At 36.1% G+C, this 26,020-nt stretch overlaps 3 protein-coding genes across 3 annotated transcripts; 2 read left to right on the forward strand and 1 right to left on the reverse strand.

Annotated features, from left to right (window-relative positions):
• Nucleotides 1-648: 648 nt before the first annotated feature.
• LOC133852369 (mitochondrial inner membrane protein OXA1) lies at nt 649-8,241 on the forward strand. The gene is made up of 10 exons (XM_062289108.1): nt 649-811; nt 1,147-1,653; nt 2,841-2,931; nt 3,370-3,417; nt 4,622-4,680; nt 5,437-5,512; nt 5,607-5,738; nt 6,530-6,637; nt 7,259-7,313; nt 7,556-8,241. Exons 2-10 carry the CDS (start codon nt 1,178-1,180, stop codon nt 7,813-7,815), a joined length of 1,305 nt encoding a protein of 434 aa, XP_062145092.1. The 5' UTR covers nt 649-811; nt 1,147-1,177; the 3' UTR covers nt 7,816-8,241.
• A 4,097-nt stretch (nt 8,242-12,338) lies between these two features.
• On the forward strand, nt 12,339-13,490 carry LOC133852296 (PRA1 family protein E-like). The gene has a single exon (XM_062289028.1). It carries the CDS (start codon nt 12,524-12,526, stop codon nt 13,151-13,153), a length of 630 nt encoding a protein of 209 aa, XP_062145012.1. The 5' UTR covers nt 12,339-12,523; the 3' UTR covers nt 13,154-13,490.
• A 3,346-nt stretch (nt 13,491-16,836) lies between these two features.
• LOC133883088 (probable prefoldin subunit 4) lies at nt 16,837-24,160 on the reverse strand. Its single transcript, XM_062322292.1, has 3 exons — nt 24,060-24,160; nt 23,830-23,940; nt 16,837-17,306 (listed from the first exon to the last, which is right to left on the reverse strand). Exons 1-3 carry the CDS (start codon nt 24,066-24,068, stop codon nt 17,046-17,048), a joined length of 381 nt encoding a protein of 126 aa, XP_062178276.1. The 5' UTR covers nt 24,069-24,160; the 3' UTR covers nt 16,837-17,045.
• Nucleotides 24,161-26,020: the final 1,860 nt, after the last annotated feature.

A 26,020-nucleotide genomic window follows, 5' to 3' on the forward strand; every position in this document is an offset into this window, starting at 1 on the left:
GATTTTATCGAATTTGTTTTTGAGTAGCTTATTAATTAATATGAGAAATTAATGTTATAATACGTTATTTTAATTGTTAGAAATATTTGAATGAACCATTTAGGTACTTATAACATTGTTAAAGTTGTGTTTTTATAGTGGGTATAGTTAAAAGGTTGGCTTGAATTGTTATATTGCCCAAAAAAAAAAAAAAAAAAAAAAAATGGCTTCAAAGGATTTACTGAACTTACTGTATATTAAACATTTTAGTTATTTTTTAACCGTCTAGGCCAGATGTTTTTGTTCATATTTGTGTTTTTTTTTCTCAATATTCTTGCAACAATTTTTTTTTTTTCCTAATATAAAAAACCAACATTATTTTATTTACAAATTTAGCAAGCTAATTGGAATTAAGTATCAAAATTCTCGTATTTTTAAACTTAATGAATTTCTAAATTTATCCAATATATAGGTTTATGTTTTTAAATAAAGAAACATGGTACAAAATTAGGGCCGACAATAATAATAATAATAAAATTATTATGGACAATTTTTTTATAAGACCCGTATATGCAACATCATCGTAACACAAAATTAACGGATTTTAATTTAGGTTAAACGGGATTGGATTATCAAAAAAAAAAAGAAAAAAAAAAAGCGTAATTGAAAGTGTGAAACATCAAACAACCGAGTGTCATTTTGTTTCTTCACGCTTGTGATTTCTTTCCCTCCAGCAGCGCCGCTCGTGACTCTCTTCTCCACCGCCGCTAGTGACTGTCCAGCGCCGGCAAGCCACTCGTTACTCTCCTCTCCAGCGCAGTTCGTCCGAAAGGTAATCCCTTAATATGTAGACTTCCAAACTAACTCAAACACAAAGACATATTCCCAGTGATCCCTTTCCGGCCTCGGTTTCCCTTGTTCGTTGACTTCTCCATCCAATTTAGGTTCTTCATTGCTTGCCAAATGCTTCTTCTTCTGTTCTGCAACAGATTTATAATAAAATCTGTAATTTGTGAATTTTTGGATGTAATTCGTTTCAGATGATTGAGTGTAAAAGGAAGGGATTTGGTAGACTTTGATCTTCAAGCTCATTACCTAAAATTTTGTTATTATTCCTCTTATTTTTTATCAAATAAGTGAATGTTTTACCGTTGGGGGTTTTGCTAGGGTTTAAGAATTTCGCTTTGGAAGAATACCAATGGCTTATATGCGGAATCTCTCTACAAGAGCGAGCCTTATAGCTCGAAGATGCCACCCATCTTTTAGTTATGTTCTCCATGATGATGATCGAAAACATAGCTCAACTGATGAAGATTTGTCGCCCCAAAGATTCGACAATTTTCTACAGAGGAGGTCATTCGGAAGTAGCAGCTTCAACAAGTCAGCTGGGTTTGGTGCCCTTTTCCCAGATAGAGGATGTTCCCACATGTTTCTTCCACCGAGCAGCGGTCTCTCTTTCTGCAGGTATATGTCAACTACAGTTGGTGAAGGGTCGGACAAAATTGAAATAATGAGTGATGTTGCTGGGGTTCTCACGGATACGACTGTGCAAGCAGTAGCTTCACAGGCCGCTGCAGTGAATGAGGTTGCCATTGCTGCTGCCGATTCTTACTTGCCTGTCAAGGCATTGCAGTACTTTATTGATGGTGTGCATTCTTTTACCGGCTTGAACTGGTGAGGAGCCATTTGCATTATTTTTTCTTAATTTTTGATTGACATATCTAGGTACCATTATGGTTTCCCTAAGATTGGATGCTGGAATAATCACAACATTCAGATATGGTGGAACATAGTTTATAGAGTGTAGGTGCTCAAGAAAATGCACAAAGAATTACTGGCCCTAAAAAAAATGATGCACAAAGAATCAGAGGTGGGTGTTTTGATTAACCCATTTCCCCTTGCATGAACCACCATAAAAATACCGCAAGTCTGACATTGGAAAACCGGCATTTTGAACTGTGAGTTCTTTAGGTTTCTGGTGACTGAGTTTTATTAAGACTAAGATTGGCATAAAGCTGATGTTAACAATGTCTGCCTGAATAATAGCTACTGTTTTGGAGTGAATGACATGGAGAGGAAATTGTGCTATTCATTTCATCAGCGTAAGAAGATTCTCATCAATAGCTTGTTTGGATGGGGGGATTTTGGGAGGATTGCTATGGTGGGAACTCACCATTCCCTTGTTCGGGAGTTTTTCTAAAGGAAAGGGGTGGAATGGAACCCCATATTCCATTCCATTTCTTTGTATGTATTCCCTCAAAATGGGAGGAATCAAATATTCCTTTCATTAAGATGAGTGAAATATCTTTTCTGCCCTCCAAGTAATAAAAGACAAATAAAAAAGCAAGGATATAATTGTAAAATCATTCATTTTCCCTCTCTATTTCTTTCTTTATCTTAAACATCCAAACAAAGGAAAAGGAAATAACCCTATTTATTCAATTTTATTCCATTCCTGCATGATTTTTACCCTTTTCATTCCCTTCCTTCATAAACTCCCAGACACATTGTAAAAGAGGGACGAATTTCTTTGTTATGTCATAATATGGCTTAATGGTAACAACATTCATTATATTGAGTCTATTAAATTTCTGGAGCCAATCACTGAAATTGCATTTGTAATGGTTGCCATTTTCATGTTACAGAGAAGTTTATTGTTGTAGTACTAGGTTTTTAGTTACTGCAAGCAAGTTACTGCCAGAGGACAATGGATTAAAGATGTGTGTGCCATTCAATAGGTTTCTTGGTTACACCACGATCAAAGTTTTGATGATATTCACTTATCAAAAAAAAAATAGTTTTGATGATATTTGATGTTACAAATGAAAGTATTTTATTTTATTTTTTGTTACTTCTTTCAGGTGGGCTTCCATAGCTTTAGCGACTCTTTTGATTCGAGGAGCAACAGCTCCGCTTTTGATAAATCAACTTAAAGCTACCACAAAACTCACTGTAAGTGGAATCACTTGGTAGTTACAACAGTGCGTTTTAGCTGATTTACATTGTTGTCTGATATGCTTGTTGACAATTTGATTCACTCATAACTAGGGATCAAATAAGTTTATCATTACTTTGAAGAAGGCTTTGCTAATTTTTAGATGCCGCACCTGTTCCATAAATTATTTACTTACCACTTCCTCAAAGTGGTTTTTTATATCTTCTTCTTTCTTTTCTTTTCTTTTCCTTTTTTTTTTTTTTTTTTTGGTAGATTTAAAATTTAGCTGGAATTAAAATTTTGAGGGGAGATCTGTTTTATGTTCTATCAAAATTACATAAATGTACTCCTCGCATAGTTTTTCTTTTTCTATTAAACAGGATTTTTTTTATCAATAGCATACATCCTTTTATTTTCACATGCTGCAATGTCTTAATGTCCTGCATGTTCTGCAGCTCATGAGACCGCGCTTGGAGGAGTTAAAACAGCAGATGCAAGATAAGGTATTCTGTGTGATTGTTGTTTGTGACATGGTATCACTTTTTATATCACTGACCACCTGCAGTAATCATGTTGATACAAATTGCCCATGAGTCTGGTGTCACCTACTTACGCTAAGGCCTGTGGTATCAGTCGTTAGTCACTGCCATAGCCGGTGTATTATTGGTGCATATGTTTTTAAACTTTTTGGGGAAATATACTGAAGCCACCTGAGCTACTACCACCAGATTTTTATTTACGTCTCCAAACTTTAGAAAGTGACATCGGGGCCCTCTATATCACCACCGCGTGTCAAATTAGACACTTTGCATTTTTCTCCCCAAAATACCCATAAAGTTTTTTAAAAAACTGAAAATACCAAAAAGGGCTGGCCTTTTCATCTTAGCCTCCTTATTATTATTGTTTTTTTTTTTTAATAAATTTAAGTGTATTTTGGGGAGAAAAACGCAAAAGTACTTAATTTGACACGCGATGGTAGTATAGGGCCCTCCCGAAGTCACTTTTTGAAGTTTGGAAGGGTAAACGAAAATGTGGTGATAATGCAGGAGGCTAAAGTATATTTTTCCCAAATTTTTATGTTTCATCATTCTTTTGTTGGATTATCGAACATGATCTGCAAATGCCATGATTTGGTGGTGTAGGTTTCAAATTATGTAAAACTACCAAGGATCTAGAATGCTCTTAAACCCAGCCTGTCACCACTGACCTGCCTACCTTGTAGACCAGAATATATAAACTGCTGGGAAATTCATTTAATTTTGGTTGTATCTGTGCTCTGAGAAATATCTAGTTACATTCTTGAAATAACGAAGGTTGCCCAATCGGCCTTAAGTTATCCTTGCGCTGGTATAGACAAGGTGTCCATAGCTCTGTGATCTTGCTTTCCTTCCCTCTGAAGAAAATGTCTGTCAACTTCTTTTCTTTTTGTCCTGAAATGCAAATTTATATCTCCACTTGCCAGGTTTTTCCCACATCTGTTCATTAATCTTTGAAATTTCTTTCCATTTTCATTGTTCCATCATTTCGATGTTCTCATGTATAAAAAGCCTTCACCTCTTAAAAGGGATTTCTCCAAAGCTTTCTGTGCATTCGCTAACTTTGTTTGTGATAGGCTGTATCAACTGTGGATATGAACGCTATAGGATCGTAGATATCTTTCAGAACTGACCCTTCCTAGCATGTTAACATTCATTTATTTTTTTTCAGGGGATGGACCCTGCGGCTGTGGCTGATGGTCAAAGACAAATGCAGAATCTGTTTAAGGAGTAAGCAACTTTTCCTTGACCTGTAAGAGGAACTCATGACAGTTAAATTCTTTGGTGGCTTTTATATTTCTGTTGCTTGTATTTATGATAAAATGCTTGAATGAGCCCCATATGCTGTGATTGGCATCATGCAAATTGCTTATTGGCAGTTTGAAAATCATTTAATGTTATTTAATGCTCTAGGTCTCCTTGTAATTCCTTTGCGCCTTTGATGCATTTAGTTAACGAACCTAGTCCCTAACGGGCCAGGACGCTACATTCTTGCCCTTGGGTCAACCTGCTGAAATGATTATAAATGAGGCAATACCATTATACTGTAAAAAAGTTTGTTAGGTCTGGTGTATAGTTTTGTACTTATGTAAATTCCAAATCCAACTGGTATAAGTTATTTTTTATTTTTTATTTTTTTTCTCTGAAGAAGAAAGAAAAATTATTTGGTATAAGGTCACAGGAAAAAAATGGATGCATGTTGCTGTGGTATCTGATACTTGATTTCCCCTTTTTTTTTTTTTGATAAGTAAGAGTAATATCAATAATAATGCAAAGCGCAATCAAGTACACAGGGACTTGATTTCCCTTAAAGAGTATCTTTGGTTATGTTTAGCAATATAATAGGGAAGAACTACCATTGTAAGATATTCTCTTTACGAATACAAGCATGTATCTTTCTGCTTTCATTGAATCACCAATTCTCCCTTATGTTGCCTATGTTTTCCCTGACATCTTCATTTTGTCATTATGATTTGGGATTTACAGATATGGTGTGAGTCCATTTACTCCATTGAAGGGACTCTTTATACAAGGTCCTATCTTCATCAGTTTTTTCCTCGCAGTAAGATAAATTTCCTTTTTCATAACTTCCTGCAAATGATTAATTATTTTAGATTTGGTCTTTAGAGGTATCTCTGATAACATTTCTTTGGCAGATTTCAAATATGGCAGAAAAGGTACCATCGTTCAAAGGTGGTGGAGCCTACTGGTTTGTTGATCTGACAACTCCAGATACTTTATACATTTTACCGGTCTTGACAGCACTGTCATTCTTAATAACCGTGGAGGTAGGTATCTTCCTTGTCTGATCATTTATGCCAACTGTTCTTACTTTCTGTTGAAGGAGGGGCCGCTGAGTGTAAAAATTACCATGATTAATTTGATTCAATTATTCATTGAATACTATCGTTCTGCTCCCCTTTATTTCATTAGAGTTTGTAATGTGTTTGATCTTGATAAGGTCGCACTAAAACATGTTCAAATCCATAATATCTGAACCCAGGCTGCTGAATTGATTTTTTTTTTTATTTTTTTATGAAAATCAAAAGTTAAAGTGCATCAAAATCTGAAAACTTATGATGTTTGAGGATTGTAGGGTGGCATTTATGTCCAGTAAACAGTAGCTGAACCTGGAATCAATTGAATTTATCATTTGTATAGAAGTTGGGGAGTTGGATGATAGCTCCATCCTAATCTTCATTTTCTTTGCAGAATATTCTATGGCTAACCATTTTCTACTAGTGTATATTGAACTATGTATGAAGTAATAATCTGTGCAGGAAAATATCTTCAAATTTTTGTGAAGTGTTAAATGCCAGAACCTCTACTGAATGAACTTAATTTTGTCTCTGTTTTTCTTCTGGGTTAGGAACCTAATTGCTTCACTATTAACTTGTATAGTTTGTCACTTGTTATTCTAGCTCTGCTTTGGGTATTTTGCTGTTGTTTGCTTCTTCTTTTTTAGTTTTTTTTTTTCTTCCTCCTTTTGTTTGAGTGTGTGTGTCTCGCGACGTGGGGGGGGCAGGGTTCGTGTTCTTGAACGAATTCAGAGTCCAACTCATTTTTTGCTGTTCCTTAGTGCAACATGCAAGAGGGTATGGAAGGAAATCCTGTTGCTAGCACCATGAAAAACGTTTCAAGGGGCCTTGCTGTTCTTACAGTTCCATTTACAATGAGTTTCCCAAAGGTAATTCCTATCATTTAGTTGCTTTGTACATATTATAGTATACGAGCTTCTTTCTGTTTACTTCTAATACAAAAAATGAATATAGCAATAAATGATTGCACTGTAATGCTTGTTCCCATAATTAGCTAGATGGGTTTAGTGTTACATGGTCATAAGCTAGTTTCAATTTTTTGCAGCATTGCATACTTCTCTCCATATAAACCCAGGTCTCCCCTTCTCATGAAGGCATTGAAAAACAAAATTTCCGTCTAAAGTGCTTGAAATGCTGGAAGGATTTTGATGGCAACATAGTAGTTCATTAGTAGGGTCCCAAGTTATAGATAATCAAGGGTACTCAATTCATTCATTGTCTACTGTAGAATTTAGAATCTTGAAGATCATCATGAGACGACTACTTGATGTGTCAATTACTTGATAGTTTTTCAATACTAGTAGTTTCATCTTAATGGTAATAGAAAGAGTGGGAAGTGTTGACGTATTTTGTTTTCTTGTTTTGATGGTTGTTTTTCACTTCTTTTTGTTTGTTAAAACTGTTCTGTACATAATTTAAGTGACATTATGAGGAGGTTTACCATTTTGTTTGAAGTCAGGCTGATGATATTTGTTTCTATAACCTTGCAGGCTATATTTTGTTATTGGATTACTTCCAACTTGTTTTCGCTTGTATATGGGCTGGGTGAGTACTTTCAGATTCCAACTTGCCAGCAATTTAACTTCATTTCCACCTTTTCCATCTTAGGATGCAAAGTTTCTTCAGTTATATCCACGTTTTGTTATTTTAATTTCAGCTTTAGAAGACTGGAAGTTGAATAAGAACTTGACATTGATGTACTTATCAAAAAAAAGAACTTGACATTGATGTGAACGAAGTTTTCTGTTCACTTTTTCATGAATAATATGACTTTTTGAATTTTGCAGTGCTTAAATGTCATGGGGTAAAGAAGTTCTTGGGTGTTCCTGAAATACCTGTGGCGCAGCCGACTACTGCCCCACAACCTGCCTTCTCTGCATTTTCAGCACTGAAACTTCCTACAATGGTCAAACAGGAACCTACCGCAGTACCTCCTGAATCAGTGAAGCTTCCAGACCGAAGAATATCTGCATCTTCAAATATCAGTCAAAGGCTTAGAAGTTTAGAGAAACAAGTAAAGGGAAGAAAGAAAAACAAGAAGAGGTAAGGGGAAAAAAAAAAAAAAGCTAGTTAGAATTCAAACAACCAAGATTGTAACTTATGAGGTTTGATGGTGTTATATTCTTTGAAATGGTGTCTCAATTATTTTTGTTGGGATAAGGGTTAATACCTGAGATTCTGAGAGACCAATGAGCTTTAGCTCAATTGCTACTTCGACCCTTTGTAGCAAGATGGAGGGCGAGGTTGTAGGTTCAAGCCCCATTGGGTGCATGTTTAACTTACCAATAAAAAAAAGGGGTTAATACAGAGAGAGAGAGAAAGATAGAGCCATATGATGAGGTTATTAATACGCTAGATTCGACTATCAGTCTTTGTAATTTTGATAATTGAGTTGAAAGTTTTGTATCTGTTCTCTGCATGGATTCACGATTCCTTCAAAGGCTCACATTGTTTAGTAGAAAATAAGCATCAATTTGTGTCTATTTTGAATGGCAGTTCATCTTTACATGTCTCACGTCTGTGTACTTACAAATATTAGAGAATTGTATGGTATGTTCATAACTAATGTTCATCAGCCTTTCTATCAGCTCATGGTGTCGAAAGCCTTTGGCTAAATAATTAGCGATCGTCCTGACTTAAACTTAAAAATTGCAAGCCTTTCTCTCAGTTTATTTTTCCTCTGGTTGATCCTTCAAGCTCGAGTCTTGAATTGTTTCTGTTGGGTTGTCCCTTGAAGATGAGTGTCATCATCACATAACACGAGTCGATGAACATGGCTGTGGATAGAATAATTGAAATGTGTGAATGGCTTTTATGGCAACTGGTTCGAATATTTCCCGTTCTCTATATCAAGTGTTACCTAAAGCATGTTTTCCTTCTTAACTGGTACTTGGGCGAAGAAAAATCAGCCGAGTTCTGCCCCAACCTTTGAGAATTGCCAACAAGGCTGGGCTGGCATGGCTAGTGGCTACCCTTGTCTATTTCACTTTTTCTTCCGGGGAGTAGATAATGTACTTGACACCTAGCAACGAGCGGCGGTGGTGAGAGATCATGTAGGAAGGGTGGTGGCCGGCACAGTTCTGACCTCAGCTGGGTCATGGTCGGGAGACTAAACAGGTAGGGGAGGAGGAGGGGGGGAAAGGCCTAACCCTCAAAATAGCTACAACAGGGGACGATCAGTAGAAGAGGTTAACTTAAACACATAATTTTATGCGAAGTTTAGTTGTGGTCGTTTAAGGATTAGTATTGTTCTGTTTTCTATGTTCAGCTGCTCAAACCTACTTTCGTCATTTGCCTTGTGATTGGCTGGAGTATAGCAAGTATCCTGATTTTTGGAAAGTAAAAGCATAATGATCACTGCCTGTAAGATGTACATGTTGAGTATAAAATAAAGAAAACTATCACTGTATTTGTACTTTGTACTTCTAAACTACGATTGCTACATCAGAACGTACTTATAAAGTAATATCAAAATGTTTTACTTTTCTATATAAATTATTTTAACTTTATATTACATCAATCATTCAAAAAAAATTCCTAAGAGAAGGGGAGGGGTGAGAAATTTTCAAACGAGGCCTTCGTTTCGTTTCTCGTTTCTCTTGGAAAGTGATTCATGTACAACTTTTATTGCACAACTATCTTACGATAAAAACACATGAGGTGTGATCTATGCATGTGGGTCTCACATGTAGGTCCCACATAATGTGTCTTGAGGTTATGAGATAGTTGTATAAGAGCATTCTTAGCAGCTTCCCTTCCCTTCCTCTTCATTTTTCTTAAATGTAGGTAATAAAACTACTTTTTGCTTCCCTATCAAAAAAACACCACACAGCAGCTTCCCTTTATTTTTTCCTATATCATTAAAATATTATTTTGTTACTTTTACTTTAATTAAAAGTAAGAAAATAAGAAAATAAAGTAAGAGAGAGATTATATTTTTAGAATAAACAATTGATTGGGATGTGAACAGTGCTTCCCAATGCATTGGGAAGCACTGTAGCAATCATAGGGAACATATAAGGGAAGGGAAGCTGCTGTAGGATTGGTTTTTTGACTTTTTTAAAATTTTCTCTAAAATGTAGGGAAGGGAACCATGTAGAGAAGCTGCTAGTAATGCTCTAAGAGCACTAGCAGCAGATTCCCAACTATTTTCCCTATATTTAGGGAACAAAACTACTTTTTGCTTCCCTATAAAAAAATACCTCACAATAGATTCCCTTACTTTTCCCTATATCAATTAAATATTATTTTTTTACTCTTATTTTATTCTTTTTCTCCTTTTCTTACTTTTTCTCTCTTCCCTATATCAATTAATTATACTTCTTTTATATTAAAATAATACATAGGGAATGAATAGTAGACATGTATACATAGGGAATTACTATTCATTCCCAACCCCCTCATCTAAATATAGGGCATCTGCTGTGGAAGGTTTTTTTAATGTTTTTCATGAAATTTTTCCTAAATATAGGGAAGGGAACCAATATAGGGTAATTGCTACTAGTGCTCTAAGAGCACTAGCAGCAGATTCCCAACTATTTTCCCTATATTTAGGGAACAAAACTACTTTTTGCTTCCCTATAAAAAAATACCTCACAATAGATTCCCTTACTTTTCCCTATATCAATTAAATATTATTTTTTTACTCTTATTTTATTCTTTTTCTCCCTTTCTTACTTTTTCTCTCTTCCCTATATCAATTAATTATACTTCTTTTATATTAAAATAATACATAGGGAATGAATAGTAGACATGTATACATAGGGAATCACTATTCATTCCCAACCCCCTCATCTAAATATAGGGCATCTGCTGTGGAAGGTTTTTTAATGTTTTTCATGAAATTTTTCCTAAATATAGGGAAGGGAACCAATATAGGGTAACTGCTACTAGTGCTCTAAGAGTTGTAACTTTAACCTTTCTCAATTTTCCTCTCCTAACTACTAGAGTGAAGTGACTACAATCACACCAGAAGAAGAGAGAAGGTGGCCGAAACTATCTTTTTTCTCTTAATCAGCATGTGCATAGTTGAGTTGACAAAGCAGTACAGTGCATGTAGAAAAGTGACAAAAAATGTAATGAATTTCAAAGTTTCATTTTCTACAATGTCATAGGCCATGAATTTCACATCAGAATCATATTGCACAGAAAATAGGAATCAAATGAAATTAATGGGGATGCAGACAATGAGAATCGGTTAATTCTTATCCAACATGATAATAACTGCAATCTTAATGTTCATATGCTGTGCTACAGTCTTAGGATTTACCACTGACTTGGAATATTAAGAGCTTGCAAAATAAAACGAACAATTAATAGAGGAAAAAGAGAAACCTCATTTAGCAAAAAGGTTAAAACTTGGATTGGGATCTCATGTAATTGTTTGTTTTGATTATTGTGCAATCATAAAGGCAATTGAAAGATACTTTTAATAGGACTCACGTGTCTAAACAAATTTTGAGCTGTTTGAACATCTGTTCGGACAAGTAAACTCTCTCGAGAACTTCTTATAATTACAGTTGAACATGCTATAATTCAAACCAGGGATTACAACCAATTAGATCCTACGGACATGAAGTTTTTTTAACATATTTGCTTCTTGCATTAATGTAGGCAAGCATACTATTGCAATCACCAGAATTATTGGAATAGTTCATTGCCAATATCAAAACTACATATGAATGTGAAGTTATGCCTTGGCTGAACCATCCAGTGAAGAGCACTAACTTTTTTTTTTTTTTTTTTTGGCTTACGACACTTTAAGCTAAAAAAAAAAAAAAAAAATTGGGGTCTACCCAAAATTTAAGGGTGGTAATTCGTGTTCGGGTGTTAGTTTTGGGTCGCATGTCGAGGCATATGATAAGACTATATAAGTTAATGCTAACTCAACTAATTTTATTAAACAGGCCAGACTCCTCAACTCTAACTTACTAATTTCTTGTTGGGTTCATGCCAGGTTCGCAAATCGTATAAAAAATTGCCCCAATCCTAAATATTGAGTGTCGAGTTTGAGTTGTGTCGAGATATGGGTATAAAACTATATAGATTAATCATAATGCGCTAGTTTTGTGTCAAGTTAACGGATTATATAAAAAATTATAAATCCTTCCAAAATTTTGGAGATGTACCATAAACTCCATTCATTATGTGACATAGCTTGGGTTGGACTCATAGCAAAAAATACAAATTTTTTTTTTTTTTAAGGGAAGATGTACACATTTTATTAACACTCCCAATAAATCTAGCCAATAGAAAGGTATTTCTGCGTTAACATATAAATCACTATTTGCATAGAGAGTGGTCACAAACAATTTGGGCTAAAAAGTAATGACTAGGTTAATCTAACCTAGAGTAAACTGTCAAATATATTCTGTCAAATACAAGAAAACACCACGTAAAGGATGTTTTTAAGTTTTTTAAACTTCAAAAGATCTGCTAAAAAAAATCCAAGTCCATTTCATAAAGGTTAAAAAACAATTTTTTTTTTTTTTTTTTAATTTTTTAATTTATTTATTTTATATATAGATGTTAAAAAACATTATTTTCTCATGAAATAAAAAACAAAACCATAAAAGCCTCAAAATAGGAAACCGTTTATTTTCCTTTTCTTCTTCTCCTCCGATCCCTAACTGTTTCCCTGAGAGTGAGAGGAACCCTCCACTCCTCTCCTGAGTCTCCTTGCCTTGAGTTTTGGCTTTTAGGGTTTCAGATCCAAAAGAAAAATTTGACACTTTTTATTCACATATCTAACAGTAATGTCGCACAAATCACCTGCGGCTTACGGCTCCTCCTCCACCACCACCACCACCACCACACAACCACCACCCTCATCGCCGACGTCCCTGACCTTCATATCACGCGCCACGCACGCAACCCGAACTATAATAGCCACCCGCCGGCCATGGACCGAGCTCTTCATCCCAATCTCCTCCTTCTCCCTCCCATACTCCTATCAGGACGCCATGTCGCGCGTCAGACGGAACCTCTACCACTTCCGGGCCAACTACACCATGGCCGTGCTCTTCGTCCTCTTCCTCAGCCTCCTCTGGCACCCGGTCTCCATGATCGTCTTCCTCATCGTCTTCGTCGCTTGGCTCTCCCTCTACTTCGGTAGAGACGCCCCGCTCGTCCTCTTCGGGCAGAACTTGGACGACAGGGTCGTGCTCGCTGCGCTGGGCTTTGTTACTGTGATCGCATTGGTGTTGACCGATGTGGGGTTGAACGTGTTGGTGGCTCTTATTGTTGGGGTCGTTGTTGTGGGGTTGCACGCAGCGTTTCGGAGCACGGAGGAATTGTTTCTTGACGAGGAGAGCGCTGTGGAAGGTGGGTTGGTCTCGGTTGTGGGCACTAATCAGCCACTGAGGAGCTCGTATACCCGGATTTGAGTTCTTCTCTGTTGTCATTCATGAATTTTTGACGGTTTCAAAACTGGTAATCGTCTTTTTAAGGCCTGATTTCTGGTGGGTATTGCGCTAAAAGACCGTTTCACAGCGGTAAATGGTTTTCTGGGGTTTGATTTCTAGTGGGTATATTCCGCTAATTGTCTTTCTAGGGGCACTTGTGGTGTTGTTTGCGAGGAGATGGGGTTCTCTGCGCACTATGGGGTTGATTTATATATGTTGCTATTGGGAACAGATTGTACTATTGTTGATATTGATTTTGCGCTTGAGATGATCTTTTCTCCAACTTGGTTCCTAATTGTAATGGAGTATTTTGGTTTGAGATGTGATGACTTGAGTTTTGGTTGTTTCAGTCAGTTTTCGGTTAGTTTATTGACGCGGCTTCATGCTACAAAGCGACGACAGAATCAAGATTAAATGGGTTTTCTGCCTGTTTGCAGCATCAATAGGAAAGGTGATTTCTTTGGTTTCGTGGGTTTACTGATTGAAGTTTAATTGCTGGTTGTCAGTTTCTGATGTATCTTCTTCTTCTTCTTCTTCTTCCATTTTTTTTTTTTTTTTTATTTTTATATTTTTCAAAAAAAAATAAAAAATTATGAGTACCAGTTTCTGATGTATCTTGAACTTGCAAAGTTATGGTTGTCTATATACCCTAGCTAAATTGAATTATCCTAATGATCAACCAGTTTCAAAATGCTTCTTTCCTTTGACCTTAATATCTCAAGGGACAATTATGCTTGTTGTGGCTGGTTTGAATCATTTATTTATTTCAAATTAACATGAAATTTGACCTCTGTCTCAGTTCGGGTGGTAGTTTATTGTAGTTATGGTAGCCTCTTTTTTCTTACTCGTGTACTTCACTCATATTGAACTTTGGGGTGCTTATGAGGGGAGCTATTTAATAGTAAGCTGTAAAATGGAGCCTTCAATATTCGAATTGCTCTTATATTTCGTTCTCCTGTTACTCATACCTCTAAGTCTAGCAATTGAGTACTTTCTTTTACTTGATAATTTTGAGTGATGTCCTTTAGCTAAAAGTAGGTGGAAATTCATCGATCCCTTTTAAGAGCTTTATATTGAGAATATGCTGACAGAGATTTTGAAATTGCTATCTTGATTTTTTGTTCAAGGCTGCTTAGAAGTAAACAGCCTTTGCAATGTTAGATTGTCACATGATCAGAGAGAGAGGGAGAGAGACTCTAGGTTGAGATTTTAACGAGCTAGACTTATCTAAGAAATATATGGGGATGGTGGGGGCATGTTTAAAGGTTGAGCAGAGATCCTGCAACAGTATATATGGTTTCGACAAGTGTGTTCAACATGGTGTGTTTCTCTTTTTTTAGTCTTTTTATAATTGATGAAGAGATTGTGGTGAGTCATGAAAATAACATATTCGTTGCACTTGTTTAAGTGTCCGTTCAACATCATTGATCTTTAGACAATCGTTCTTTTCTTTTCTTTTTTCTTTTTTTCCTAGCTTTCTGGTCAAGGCTGTAAATTCAATAGATTATGGGGTGTTTTAGCAATTGTTGTGTATATTCTTTGCTCTTTCTGAGATAATGTGATCTACTTGCCAAAAGGGGAAAAAAAATAGGTAATGTGATTTGGGTTTTTTAACAACTTAGACAGTGTTGGGGTTGTAACCGATTGCTTCCTGAAATACACCACTTGGAGATATGGTTTACTTTGCACTTTTTATTAGCATAACTATTACTCTTTTGACCCACTATCTGTCCTCAAAGACATTTCCATCTACCTGAAAACTGGCAAAGTTCTCTTTGGCATAGGCTTTTGCTTGTATCAGGGAGATGGAGGGAGACATGACAGGCCTGGAGAATTTGAATTAATGATACCTATATTCTTGATGGTATTTTACACTTCGAGCTTCAGTAGAGTTTATGATCAAAGAAAGCCATAACTTCATAATTATTTTGCTTAGGTTGAGCTCCCCTTGTCAACTTAACTTATTGATCAAGTGTCATGGTTCTATATGTTTACAAGAAATGCCTTTAAACACTTTGGTCGTAGTTTTCTATTTATTGGAGGTAATAAACTTTTTTTTTTTTTTTTCTGATTTTTTTTGTTGATTTTAGATGAATTTACTTTCTTCTTTTTTTTTCTTTTTTTTTTTTTGGTGAGTAAGATGAATTTACTTTAGATGTGTCCTTTTGTGTATCCTTTAGAAATTGATTGAATACCCTGTGATTTAAATGTTGAAACAAGTTGATTGTTAGGCATGTTAAAATCTTAACAGTAGATTTCCTTCTGTTGCTGTGTTGGATGTTTGCTTCAAATGATATGTTGAGCCAAATTGTCCGATCTTCCAGTTTTTAAGGAAGGGAAAAAAGAGAAAAAAGAAAGATAAACAGGAAAAGAATGGATCTGATTCAGTTTTCATGGGATGTCCATTTGCAACAGTTGATAATTTGGATCTTTATCCACGAGTCTGGCTTTAATTAGAAGTGATTAGATAAGCTGGTTGCATATTTAACCAAATAATCTTCAAATTTAGTCCCAACTCTTAGACGATAGACTTTCATCGTTGTGGTGGGACCTGCTTGCAGATCGGAATCTTTGAGAATCTCTCGAGATTGTGAGAAGCCTCGATGGAACTCACCTGTTCAAACAGAAACTTCCCTATTGCTCGGGTAGGAAGCCCATTAGGTATCTCTTATAATTCCCTACCCGATACCTTACCTTGCTTAAGAGAAAGCTTATTTTTTAATCGAAACAGCCAAACAGGTAGTCATACGCCACACCAACCATTGCTACTTGAGGTCGGGGAAGACAAAAAACAGTTAATTATTACTGGTTTAAATGATTTGTTCCCAGCCCAACAAGGCAGCAAGAAATGGCTGTCAGGGAGCGGAAATCCAATCTGAAAAGCAAACTTTTCTTTAGGAATTAGGCTACTACTTGATCATTATTGACGTAGCTCCAAACATGTGAATAAAACTGGCCAAGAACATGACGCCAACTAAAAGCAAAAGCAAATGGTTTCTTTAAAATAAAAGACGACTGTGGCCAATCTTAAGAATGTGTGTCCTACTTACTACTTTACAAAAGCTGGCTAACAGCTCAGCCTTCAATTCTTTTTTTTCTTTCTGAGCGGCTAACAGCTCACCTTTCTCTTCTTTTTTTACTCTTTTTGTTGTTCTGAATCTTGGAGTCTAGCGGATTTCATTATTCTGTGCCTCAATTCAATTCATATAGTATAAGACTATATATGTCAGTTTTAATTTGATCTATTTAATTAAACGGGTCATCCCTCAATTCTAACTCGCTAATTTCGTATTGAGTTTGTCGATTTTACAAGTCGTGTAAAAAATATCACGTATTAAAACATGAGTATAAGACTATATAAGTCAATTTTAACTTGACACATTTAATTAAACGGGTTAGACTCTTCGATCTTAAATCACTAATTTTATATTAGATTAAAAATTATTCGTCGGCTAATTGATATAATAAGTACTTTAAAGTTCCCTCCCATTCTTAAAGGTTCTGAATTAATGGACTCGCCAGCTTCCGATGTCATTATCACCACAATAACAGCTGACACACATCCATCGGACTCTGCAAGAGCAAAAGGGACAACAATCTGGAGGGAATATCATTTCCCTAAAATATCTTCTAGTATAAGCTTTAATTATTGAAGAATCAATATGTGCACCAGGTAAAAGCTGAGTTGCATGTACGTAGTTCCACTTCTTTTAACAGAACAAGCTTAAAACTGACCCATTCATGACACATGCCAGAAGGACCGATAAACACTACTAATTAATCCGACTGTCTAAACACATTGCTTAATATCCAAACATACCAGAATTTGCAGCAAGTCATTTTCTCTAGTAACATGGCAACAAGGAAAATCATATCATTCCTCCTCTAGATTGATAGAGTCCTTGAACTTCCCATACAAGATCTTTTTCAATTCGGCCATCTGTGCAACTATAGACTCCTTCTCTTCCTCGAGTTTTTCCAAGTTCTTGCTAGTCACCTCTTTCATCTCTTCTATCCTGCTCTCCACTTCTTCCTTCGGCACATGGGCAAAGACTTCCCCTACTTGGAACCGAACCACCTCCTCATCAGTGAGAATCAATTCGTTGCTAGCATCCTCCAGACTTTCATTTGATTCCTGGGGAAAAAAGACCATTGATTTAGAAGGGGCGCATAATAAATAAAGAGAGAACAGGACAACTCAAATATACATTTTCAGCTGCATGTTGTAATCATAAACAAAATGCAACTGGAATATATACACATTTTCACTGACATCTACCCATTGCATTCAAGTAAGAAAAATGTTTTCTGCCGTAGTGAGCTCAGGGGGATAAAAGCTGAAGATGACAACAAAGAACAAAGAAAAATGAAGAATGCAAGGGCAACCAAGCAGCTGGTTTACTTTGCATCTGTAGTGAAATGGTTTTCCTCTAATTTAATTTCTAATTATTATTGTTCCACTTGCCTCTCAAAACATGTTGTCATGCAAGAATAGAAAATCCAAACAAGTGTAAAACGAAGAAAATTTGGCACTCCTTGCTGCACGATAATGCCGAACAAAATCTAACTAATAAATTAGAAAAGAGATATGTGGTTCAAATGAAAGAACCATATTGCCAACATTGTGCTCTTACTGGATGACCTCTTTCACCATGTTGCGATCTCTGATCATGCAAAAAATGGTGATAAGATACTGGCAGGTAGAAGAGGGAGGTTTGAAGGCTGTCATTTTGTGCTTAATCTGGAGTATTTGTGAGATATACTTTCGGTTTAGATGTGTTTCAAGTTGCACGACAACACAATATAGGTGGCTAGATTTTAGTTTAGCAAGCATGTGCTACTTAACTATCTTTTCACAATGATCAATGCCTCTCATTTTAAAAAGTACGTAAAAGCAGTGTAAGAACCAACGTTCGTGCTTCAATTTCCAATACTGAAGTAGAGATGGCTAAAAACACTAAAAATTGTGAAAGTAAAATTAACTTTCAGTAGATAATTGTAACAATGTCTTCTCATAGAGAGTACCACATTGCACGCTAGATTATCTTTTCTTCAAGTGAACCAGCTCTGAATTTTTAAATTTATCCCCACCCCCCCAACAAAAAAAAAAAGAACTCCGAATTGTTATTCTAAAGCGAGGCCAACGTGAAAATCACAATGTCCACTAGCTTGGTGATGCTGGCTACAAGTAGGAGCAAGCTTATATATCAAAATATTCAAAGAATATGGTTTAATTTAAATACGGGGCCAAATCAGCACCCACCATTGGCTAATCATGTAATAATAAGTCATTAAAATTCCAGCAGCTTTTCTCAAAGCTTTGAGGGGTTTGATCGCCTTTTACTTCCTAAGTGTGATTGCATTAGGAAAACCTACGTGTAAGCCTAGGCTGTTTTCAACTAGTTCTTTCAATTTCGCTTCAACAACCTGCTGCCAGAAAATCATGCAATCTTGATTCCGGATTCAGTAACAATTAAGCCATTATGATAAAAAAATTTCATACTTAATTAATCCTAAACACCTTTATATCACAATCAACCAAGATCCCATCAAGAAATCTAGGTGTAGTACGTAATTCCTAATTATCCTACATCAGATTTGATATTAGAGTTCACTACAACTTATGTCCTGCACCACTTAAATTAGGAAAGTTGTGCGCAATATTGATAGATTCCTTTGTGCTAGTTATTGAACCATCACTGCAAGATTACATACTCACAAAAGCACTCCTGCATGAAGAGACAAAGACTGCTTTTGTCCTAACGTGCTTTTCTTGCTACATGGTATGATAATGGGGACGGACAAATACCAATAGCACTGACATTCGCTAGGACTATATGAACTAAGTTACTCTATCTTGCCTCAAGATCGACTCAATAAAGAGTTTACTCAACATAATTAGCAACTATAGCCAGCTAGAACAGAAAATTAATTTGTCAATTCATCTGCTAGTGTTTCAAACTTTAAATTCACTTAAACAGAATCAAGAGCAATTTCAAGTGAAGGACAGAAGGAGAAACAATCCCCAAGCAAACTTGGCTTGCAAGTTGATCTTGTTCATTGACCCAACATTTGTCTAACCCCTCTAGACCATACAGTGACTTCCATACTGCCTCCTTGCTGGAAATATATATATTAAATAAGAAACTAGTAAGAGAGATAGGAATTACTATCCATAATTCTGGTTCATCTTCTAATATATATCCAGACATGCAAAAAATACTTTATGATCTGACTCCGAAAGCAAGTCAAATTCTCTGAAGGCATCTAGAGTATGTATAGAAATTCTGTTTACGTACAACAGCTACTTTTCAAATCTATTATATGTAGTATTACTGCAATTAATGTTTCATGTAGCAGCATTGTGAGAAGTGCATAGATAGTTTACATATGCAATACAGACACTTGGAGCCAAACGATTGTTCTAATTCACTCTACCACACCAAATCCTGTTTAATTTTACACTTGTAAATTTCCTTATACTAGTTTTTGGCCCCATCTATATGGAATGCAGGTAATTTTAAGGATGGAGGAAGTCATCAACCTTTCAAACTTAACCGCTAGCCTTCTCAAATGTCGATGTCACGCAACTCAAGAACATATTTATGTCAAGTATTTCATGTAATTTAAGTTCATTTAGAAAGGCTAAAGCATGCATGTGACCTACACCTTGTTAGTAGAAGTGTTTATAACCATGAATGTGCAGTTTTCATAGCTGCAATGTTGTAGTAAACATAATTGTTTAATTATGTCTTAAATATAGCAACATTCAAAGTGATCAATGATTCTTATTCCTTTTCATCTAATAACAGCATTCTTCTTTTTAATAAGCAATTACAAAAAAAAATTGATAATACAATCCATCAACAAGTGAGTAAAGTGCTCAGTGAAAAAGGGCCACAATTAGCAAAGGAGAATCACATCAGTATCCCCTAGCTCTATAATTCTTTGATAATAATCTATAAGTAGCGATTTTCCAAAATCACTTTCCTCTGAGAAAATAAAAAAGACAAATTTAGAGGTATATGTTCTAGGCAAGGCATAGAAAAAAACTTGAATAATCATTTCCACAAAGGGTGACATGCCCTATGAAAAAAGAAAAGAAAAGCGTATCAGGATAGAGTTTGTCGCAAAACACTTCAAGGAAATTAAAAAAATTACGATTTTGATGTAGTAGAAATTTACAATGCTGTAATTTTTCACTAGAGAGAAAATGATGTAGAAGATATTGCAAATTTAAGTAATATTTCAAGATCTTTAGTACATAGACTTCATTTCAATAAATGATTGATGTGAAGCCTAATAGATTACATTTGATTCACAACACAAGAACTCTAATTCCGATGTTAGTGTCAAACTTCTTCCAATGGACAAAAAAAAATTGTATAAATTTTTTTTTTTGATAAGTAAACAACAATTTTATATAGAAAGCGTAAGGCGCCCCAGTACACAGGCAGTATACGACGAGCACTTACAAACCCAAAACCCAATAACACGCCCAAAAACAACAGAAAGCCCCAACAACACCCACAAAACCCGAAAACGCCAAAAAAACACCAACTACAACCAAAATCCAGAGGCACCCAAAGACCAAGCCTACTGAAGCCTACTGAAACCGCAAGAGACCCAAAATCCAAGCCGACCGAGGCCGGACTACAAAGCAAACCCAAAAAACAACGGAAAAACAACCCACAACCCGCCAAGACCTACTTCACGTGAGCCTTGCCTTTCCTACGCCTAAAAGGAACCAAATCGTCGCCATAATTGATGGAGCTATGCAAATTCAAGAGCTCTCTCTTTCCTTTGGACTTCTGGCGCGCAATCATCTTATCCCGCTGAAATTCTTCTTCCATGCCATCTCGAATTGCCATAGCCTCCTCCCCAAAGTCCCTATCCAACGCAAAATCCCCATCCAATGCCCAATCCAAGGGCAAACCATCCCAAAAATCATCTTCCTCCTCCAAAACCACAATCTCCCCGTTATGATCAAAACCGACAGGCCAATTCTTGGATTGGGAGAATCCATTGGAATGATGCAACCGCTCGGAGGGGAGGAAGGTCCTACCACCCCGACATCGATGACTTCCGGAGGCGAAACGGAAGGGGCTAAAACAATCGGGCGAGGGTTGAGAAACCCCTTCTTAAGAATACCCTGCTTCACTGGAGGCTTTACAACCATAACCACAGGAGGCTCTGGCAACAAGGCTAGCAGACAACTTTGAATAGGGCCGGCAATTTTGACACGACCCGACAACACGACACGAAATTAGCGGGTTTGGGTCGACCTTAAACGGGTCGACCCGTTTACGACCCGTTTATATTGGTCTGGCGGGTCGGGTCGCGGGTGACCCGCCAGTCACGATTAGGTTTTTTTTTTTTTTTAATTAAAAATAATAATAATAATTTAAAAAAAAAAAAAAACAAAAAAAAACAAAAAAAACAAAAAAACAAAAAAACAAAAAAACCGGAGAAAGCCGAAAGGTGGAAAAATGGAAATCTGGAATGGGCTGAATGGCCGAACCGAATTAGACTAATTAGTAGAATTGTAGAAAGTAGAAACTGTAGAATAATTAGTAGAATTACTGAAAGTTTGAAATAGTGAAATCTGAAATTAGTAAATTACCGAATGATAAATAAACTTAATAAAGTTGGGGGGAGGGGAAAGCTGGAAATTGGAAAACAGGAAAAGTAATCGGGAAAGAAAGGCTGGAAAAGTGGAAAGCGCATGAAAGCCTGAAAGGAAATCCAATTTCCAAATGGGCAAATTATTAATTTATTATTTAATTATTATCTGAAAACAAAAGATTCAAAGTTTAGAAAAGTAAAAAAAGCTCAAAAAAGTAGAAAAACAAACAAAACGTCAAAACTCAAAAGACTCACAACTACTGCTTGCCTTCTTCTTCTTCTTTTCGGTTGAAATGCAAAAGCTACAGATTTTAGTTTATTTTTTTTACCCTGCCAATTTCTGACTTTTGTGATTTTAGCAGCTGATTTTAATTTATTTATTAATAAAATTCCCGCTCCCCACCCCCCACCACAAAAAAAAAAGTAATTACAAAAATTTAAAAAAAAAAAAAAAAAAAAAAAAAAAAAAAAAAAAAACTTTTAAGCTAAACGGGTCAAACGGGTCGTGTCGGGTGACCCGTGAAATTATCGTGTCGTGTCTGGAGCCCCGACCCGTTAACATAAACGGGTCGTGTCGGGTGACCCGTTTTGCCAGCCCTAACTTTGAAGCTTCCAGAGAGTCCGATAATAACTCATCATTCCATTGCACTGAGTGACCTACCCTAAACTCCCTAGCCCTCCTGATATAATGCTGAAAAGGTTGAAATTGCAGCAGGGGGGGGGGGGGGGGGGGGGAAGAACGAATCTTCACTCCCAGCTTAGAAGCCCCTGAGAGAGGAGGAGCAGCAGCAGAGACGGAAGGCCCTGAACCACACGAGCTACTGGAAAATTCCGAACTCACTAACAGCCCAGCCGGATTTGGAGGAGCAGCCGACGAGAAGGGAAGAGCCCCGCCAAACTCTGCTAGGTTTGAGCCCTTAAATTAATGAGCATGAAAAACTTCACGCATCACAGATGGTAATAGAAGACAGTAGGCTTCACATGAAGCACCAAAAAAAATTAAGATTTTGAGTATGATGGGAAACTCTCTCCAAAAAATTCAAGAAGCCTCTTTTACTATTGAAATCAACTGCCATTACATACTGAAGAATTAAAAACAAAGGTTTGCTTTTGTTGGGAGATCTGCTTGACCTTTCCTAGTAATGGCACAGTAACAAAACAAATCAACAAGATATTACTAAATATTCCGAAACTCACATACATGATCTAAAAAGATGCAAATAGAAAATTAACTAGTTTTTCTAAATTTTTAGATGACACCTGACTGGCTTAGAGATACTTTGGCATAACTACATTTATAGATCATCCATCCACATACTGGTAGATTAAAGCCTAAAGCAACCATGTTTAAGGAAAGGCATAAAAATTCCCTTGCATTTGAGTGCATAAGAGCCATTTAACTGTTGTAGTACAGAAAGTGTAGGTAGTTAAAATTTGAAGTTTCATAATTTTACCATTTTTATTTTCCAACACTTTCTTAGCATTACAAATGTGTAGTCACTTTTATCATCACCAACCTTATCTAGTACATATATTTAGCTAAGTTGAGGTTACTTTTTGAATTGATAGGTATCAAACACACATGAAACATAAAATTCATGGTCTTGGAGGCCGTTTGGGATTTATGTAATATGTACAATACTGGATATTGTTTGGGTAAAACTTAAAAAGAGAATCTAGAAGAAGTAAAGCCTGTAAGTTAAATTGTATAAATATATATTAAAAAATAATAATAATAATAATAATAAGAAGAAGAAGAAGAAGAAGAAGCTGTTAGCTGGTCCTCAGCTTCCTTGGTTTTTGCTTTTCCATCAAGATTTAGCCAAAATTAGAGTTGGGTTGTCACTATTTCTCAAAACCCAACTCAAATTATGCAACAAATTCAGTGACTCACAACTAAATATAGTAAGTGACAATCTAATTGGAGAAAAAAAAGAAGAAGAAGAAGAAAAAAAAGAAGACCAAGCCACATAAAACTCATCAGATACTTTCCCAATATTGAATATACGAATATATTATATAATAAAGTAAACCTTGGCGATTTTGATCTCTTCCTCAAGCTCGTGAAAGCGGTTGTTTAATCTTCCAAACTTGTTAATGTTCTGCTGGTCCTCCCAAGTCACCTCCGTCTCAGATCCTCCACCCTTCGTAGCAGATTTCAAGCAGAGTCAGAACCAAAAAATAATTACGTAGAAAAGGAATATAAACAATGCAAATGAAATATACGAGGGTTTTGTTAGGGTTTCACAGGGGATTTGATTACCTGATGCATGTTTGCTCGACTAGAGAAGCCCACTGCAACTGCAACCGCAGAGGACGGACCGGGTATTGTTTAATTTATATTAGGCTTTTTTTTTTTTCTTTTTTCTTTTTTTTTTTTTTTTCTAAATTGGCTGTTTTTTTTTTTAGTAATTCTAAATTGGCTGTTTGGTCCCTTCAGATGTAAAAAAATTCTTATTAAAAATTTATAAATTCTCAGTAGAAGATATTAAGCATGAAATTCTTTTATAATAACAATAATTATTATTGATAATTGTTGTTATTATTATTGTTGTGATATAATATTATTTTTTTTTTCTTTTTATTATTTACAGTGAAGTAACAGGATTTAAATTCACTTTCAATTTTTATTATCGTCCAAGATTAGGCTACATGTTTGGTTCGACACTTCCAATAATACATGGCAACATTTTAGCAGGGCTGGTAATTTTAAAAAAAATGTCAAAAATAAAAGTACTAGTTTTTTTTTTTTTTTTTTTTTTTTTTTTTTTTTTTTTTTTTCCATTTCAACCATTCGTTAAAAATTCTGTTAAATCCTATCAAAATTTTCAAAATACCCATGTATTTTTTTTAAAAAAAAAAAAATTATAAAAATTTTCAAATATTCAAGTATGAGTATTTTTGCAAATTCTGTTAAATTCTAACTGACACCCAAAGATTCAGGGACCATCAAAGGAATGTAGATCTAGCTTTTAAAAAAATTAGATCTAAGAACTTTGACAAAACCGGCCACCAATGCAAGGAGGACGGTGGCGAACGTGAACGCCGCAATGGAGAAGCCAAAATACTGAGGTTGCAATTCCGGGCAGGATAAGTCGTACAAGACGACGGATAAAACCTCATCCAAGGTAAAAAGTAGGGTTAAATACATATTTGCCCCATATGCTTTACAACCTTTATTTTTTGTCCCCTCAATTTCACTTTTTATCAAATTTGGTACCTGTGGTATATGAAAAGACGGAAATGGTACCTCTGTCTGATTTCCCGTCCAAAACTAACGTCCACCCACGGCATTTTCTGTCATGTTGTTGTCTGGATGTTGTTGGAAACGATGTGTAAATAATTGAGTTCTGGGCTTCAAATTTTTAGGTACCCAGTGACGTGGGTGGACGTTAGTTTTGGACGAGAAATCAGACGGAGGTACCATTTCCATATTTTCATATACCACAAGTACCAAATTTGATAAAAAGTGAAACTGATGGGGCAAAAAATAAAGGTCATAAAGCACAGGGGCAAATATGTATTTAACCCTAAAAAGTACTAGAAAAACTACTAGCCAAACAACAATAAAAGCAGTAAAAGACATAAAGGAAAGAAGAGAATGAAAAGAGGGAAGAGACGTGGTCCTTCCCTCCTCCTTGAGCCGACTGAAGCAAAAGGAAGGTTACCTTCTCCGTAACAAGGGAAAATGAGAAGATGGCGATGACTTGCTGGTTGTCGTAAGTTTTCTTTTTTCTTTATTTTTTTAGATACATGAAAAGAGATTACATCAAAGAAAGAAAATACAACAACAAGGTTTGGGCAGCCAAAAATAAAAACTAAGAATGTAAGTGCGCGGAAGCAATACTTCCAAAGATGCGGGCATAATGGTTCGTGGCACGGATGCCAAGAATCTGGGCCACCAATTAAGGTGGTTTGTGGTGTGTAAAGAGCCTTGTGGACCCAAACACCGAGACAAAGAAGAACAGGGAGAAGTTGCAGAAACATAAAAGCCCATAAATACAAGGAAATAAAAACAAAAACAGTAACATAAACAACAACCGAGAGTCGGTTGTGGATGGTGGATTGGGAGCCACCACTGACAGCGCTTGAGGACCACGTGCTGCCTCTGGGTGGCTATCATCAGCAGAGATCATTGGTTCTGCAGGGATCCACCGAAAGCCAAGTCGAGGGAAGGCGGGAGAGAGGAGTAGGGCCGCCACGTGTCGGAAAGGGAAACAAGCT

The sequence above is a fragment of the Alnus glutinosa genome, chromosome 12 (genome assembly GCF_958979055.1).
Source record: "Alnus glutinosa chromosome 12, dhAlnGlut1.1, whole genome shotgun sequence".
NCBI classification, from domain to species: domain Eukaryota; kingdom Viridiplantae; phylum Streptophyta; class Magnoliopsida; order Fagales; family Betulaceae; genus Alnus; species Alnus glutinosa.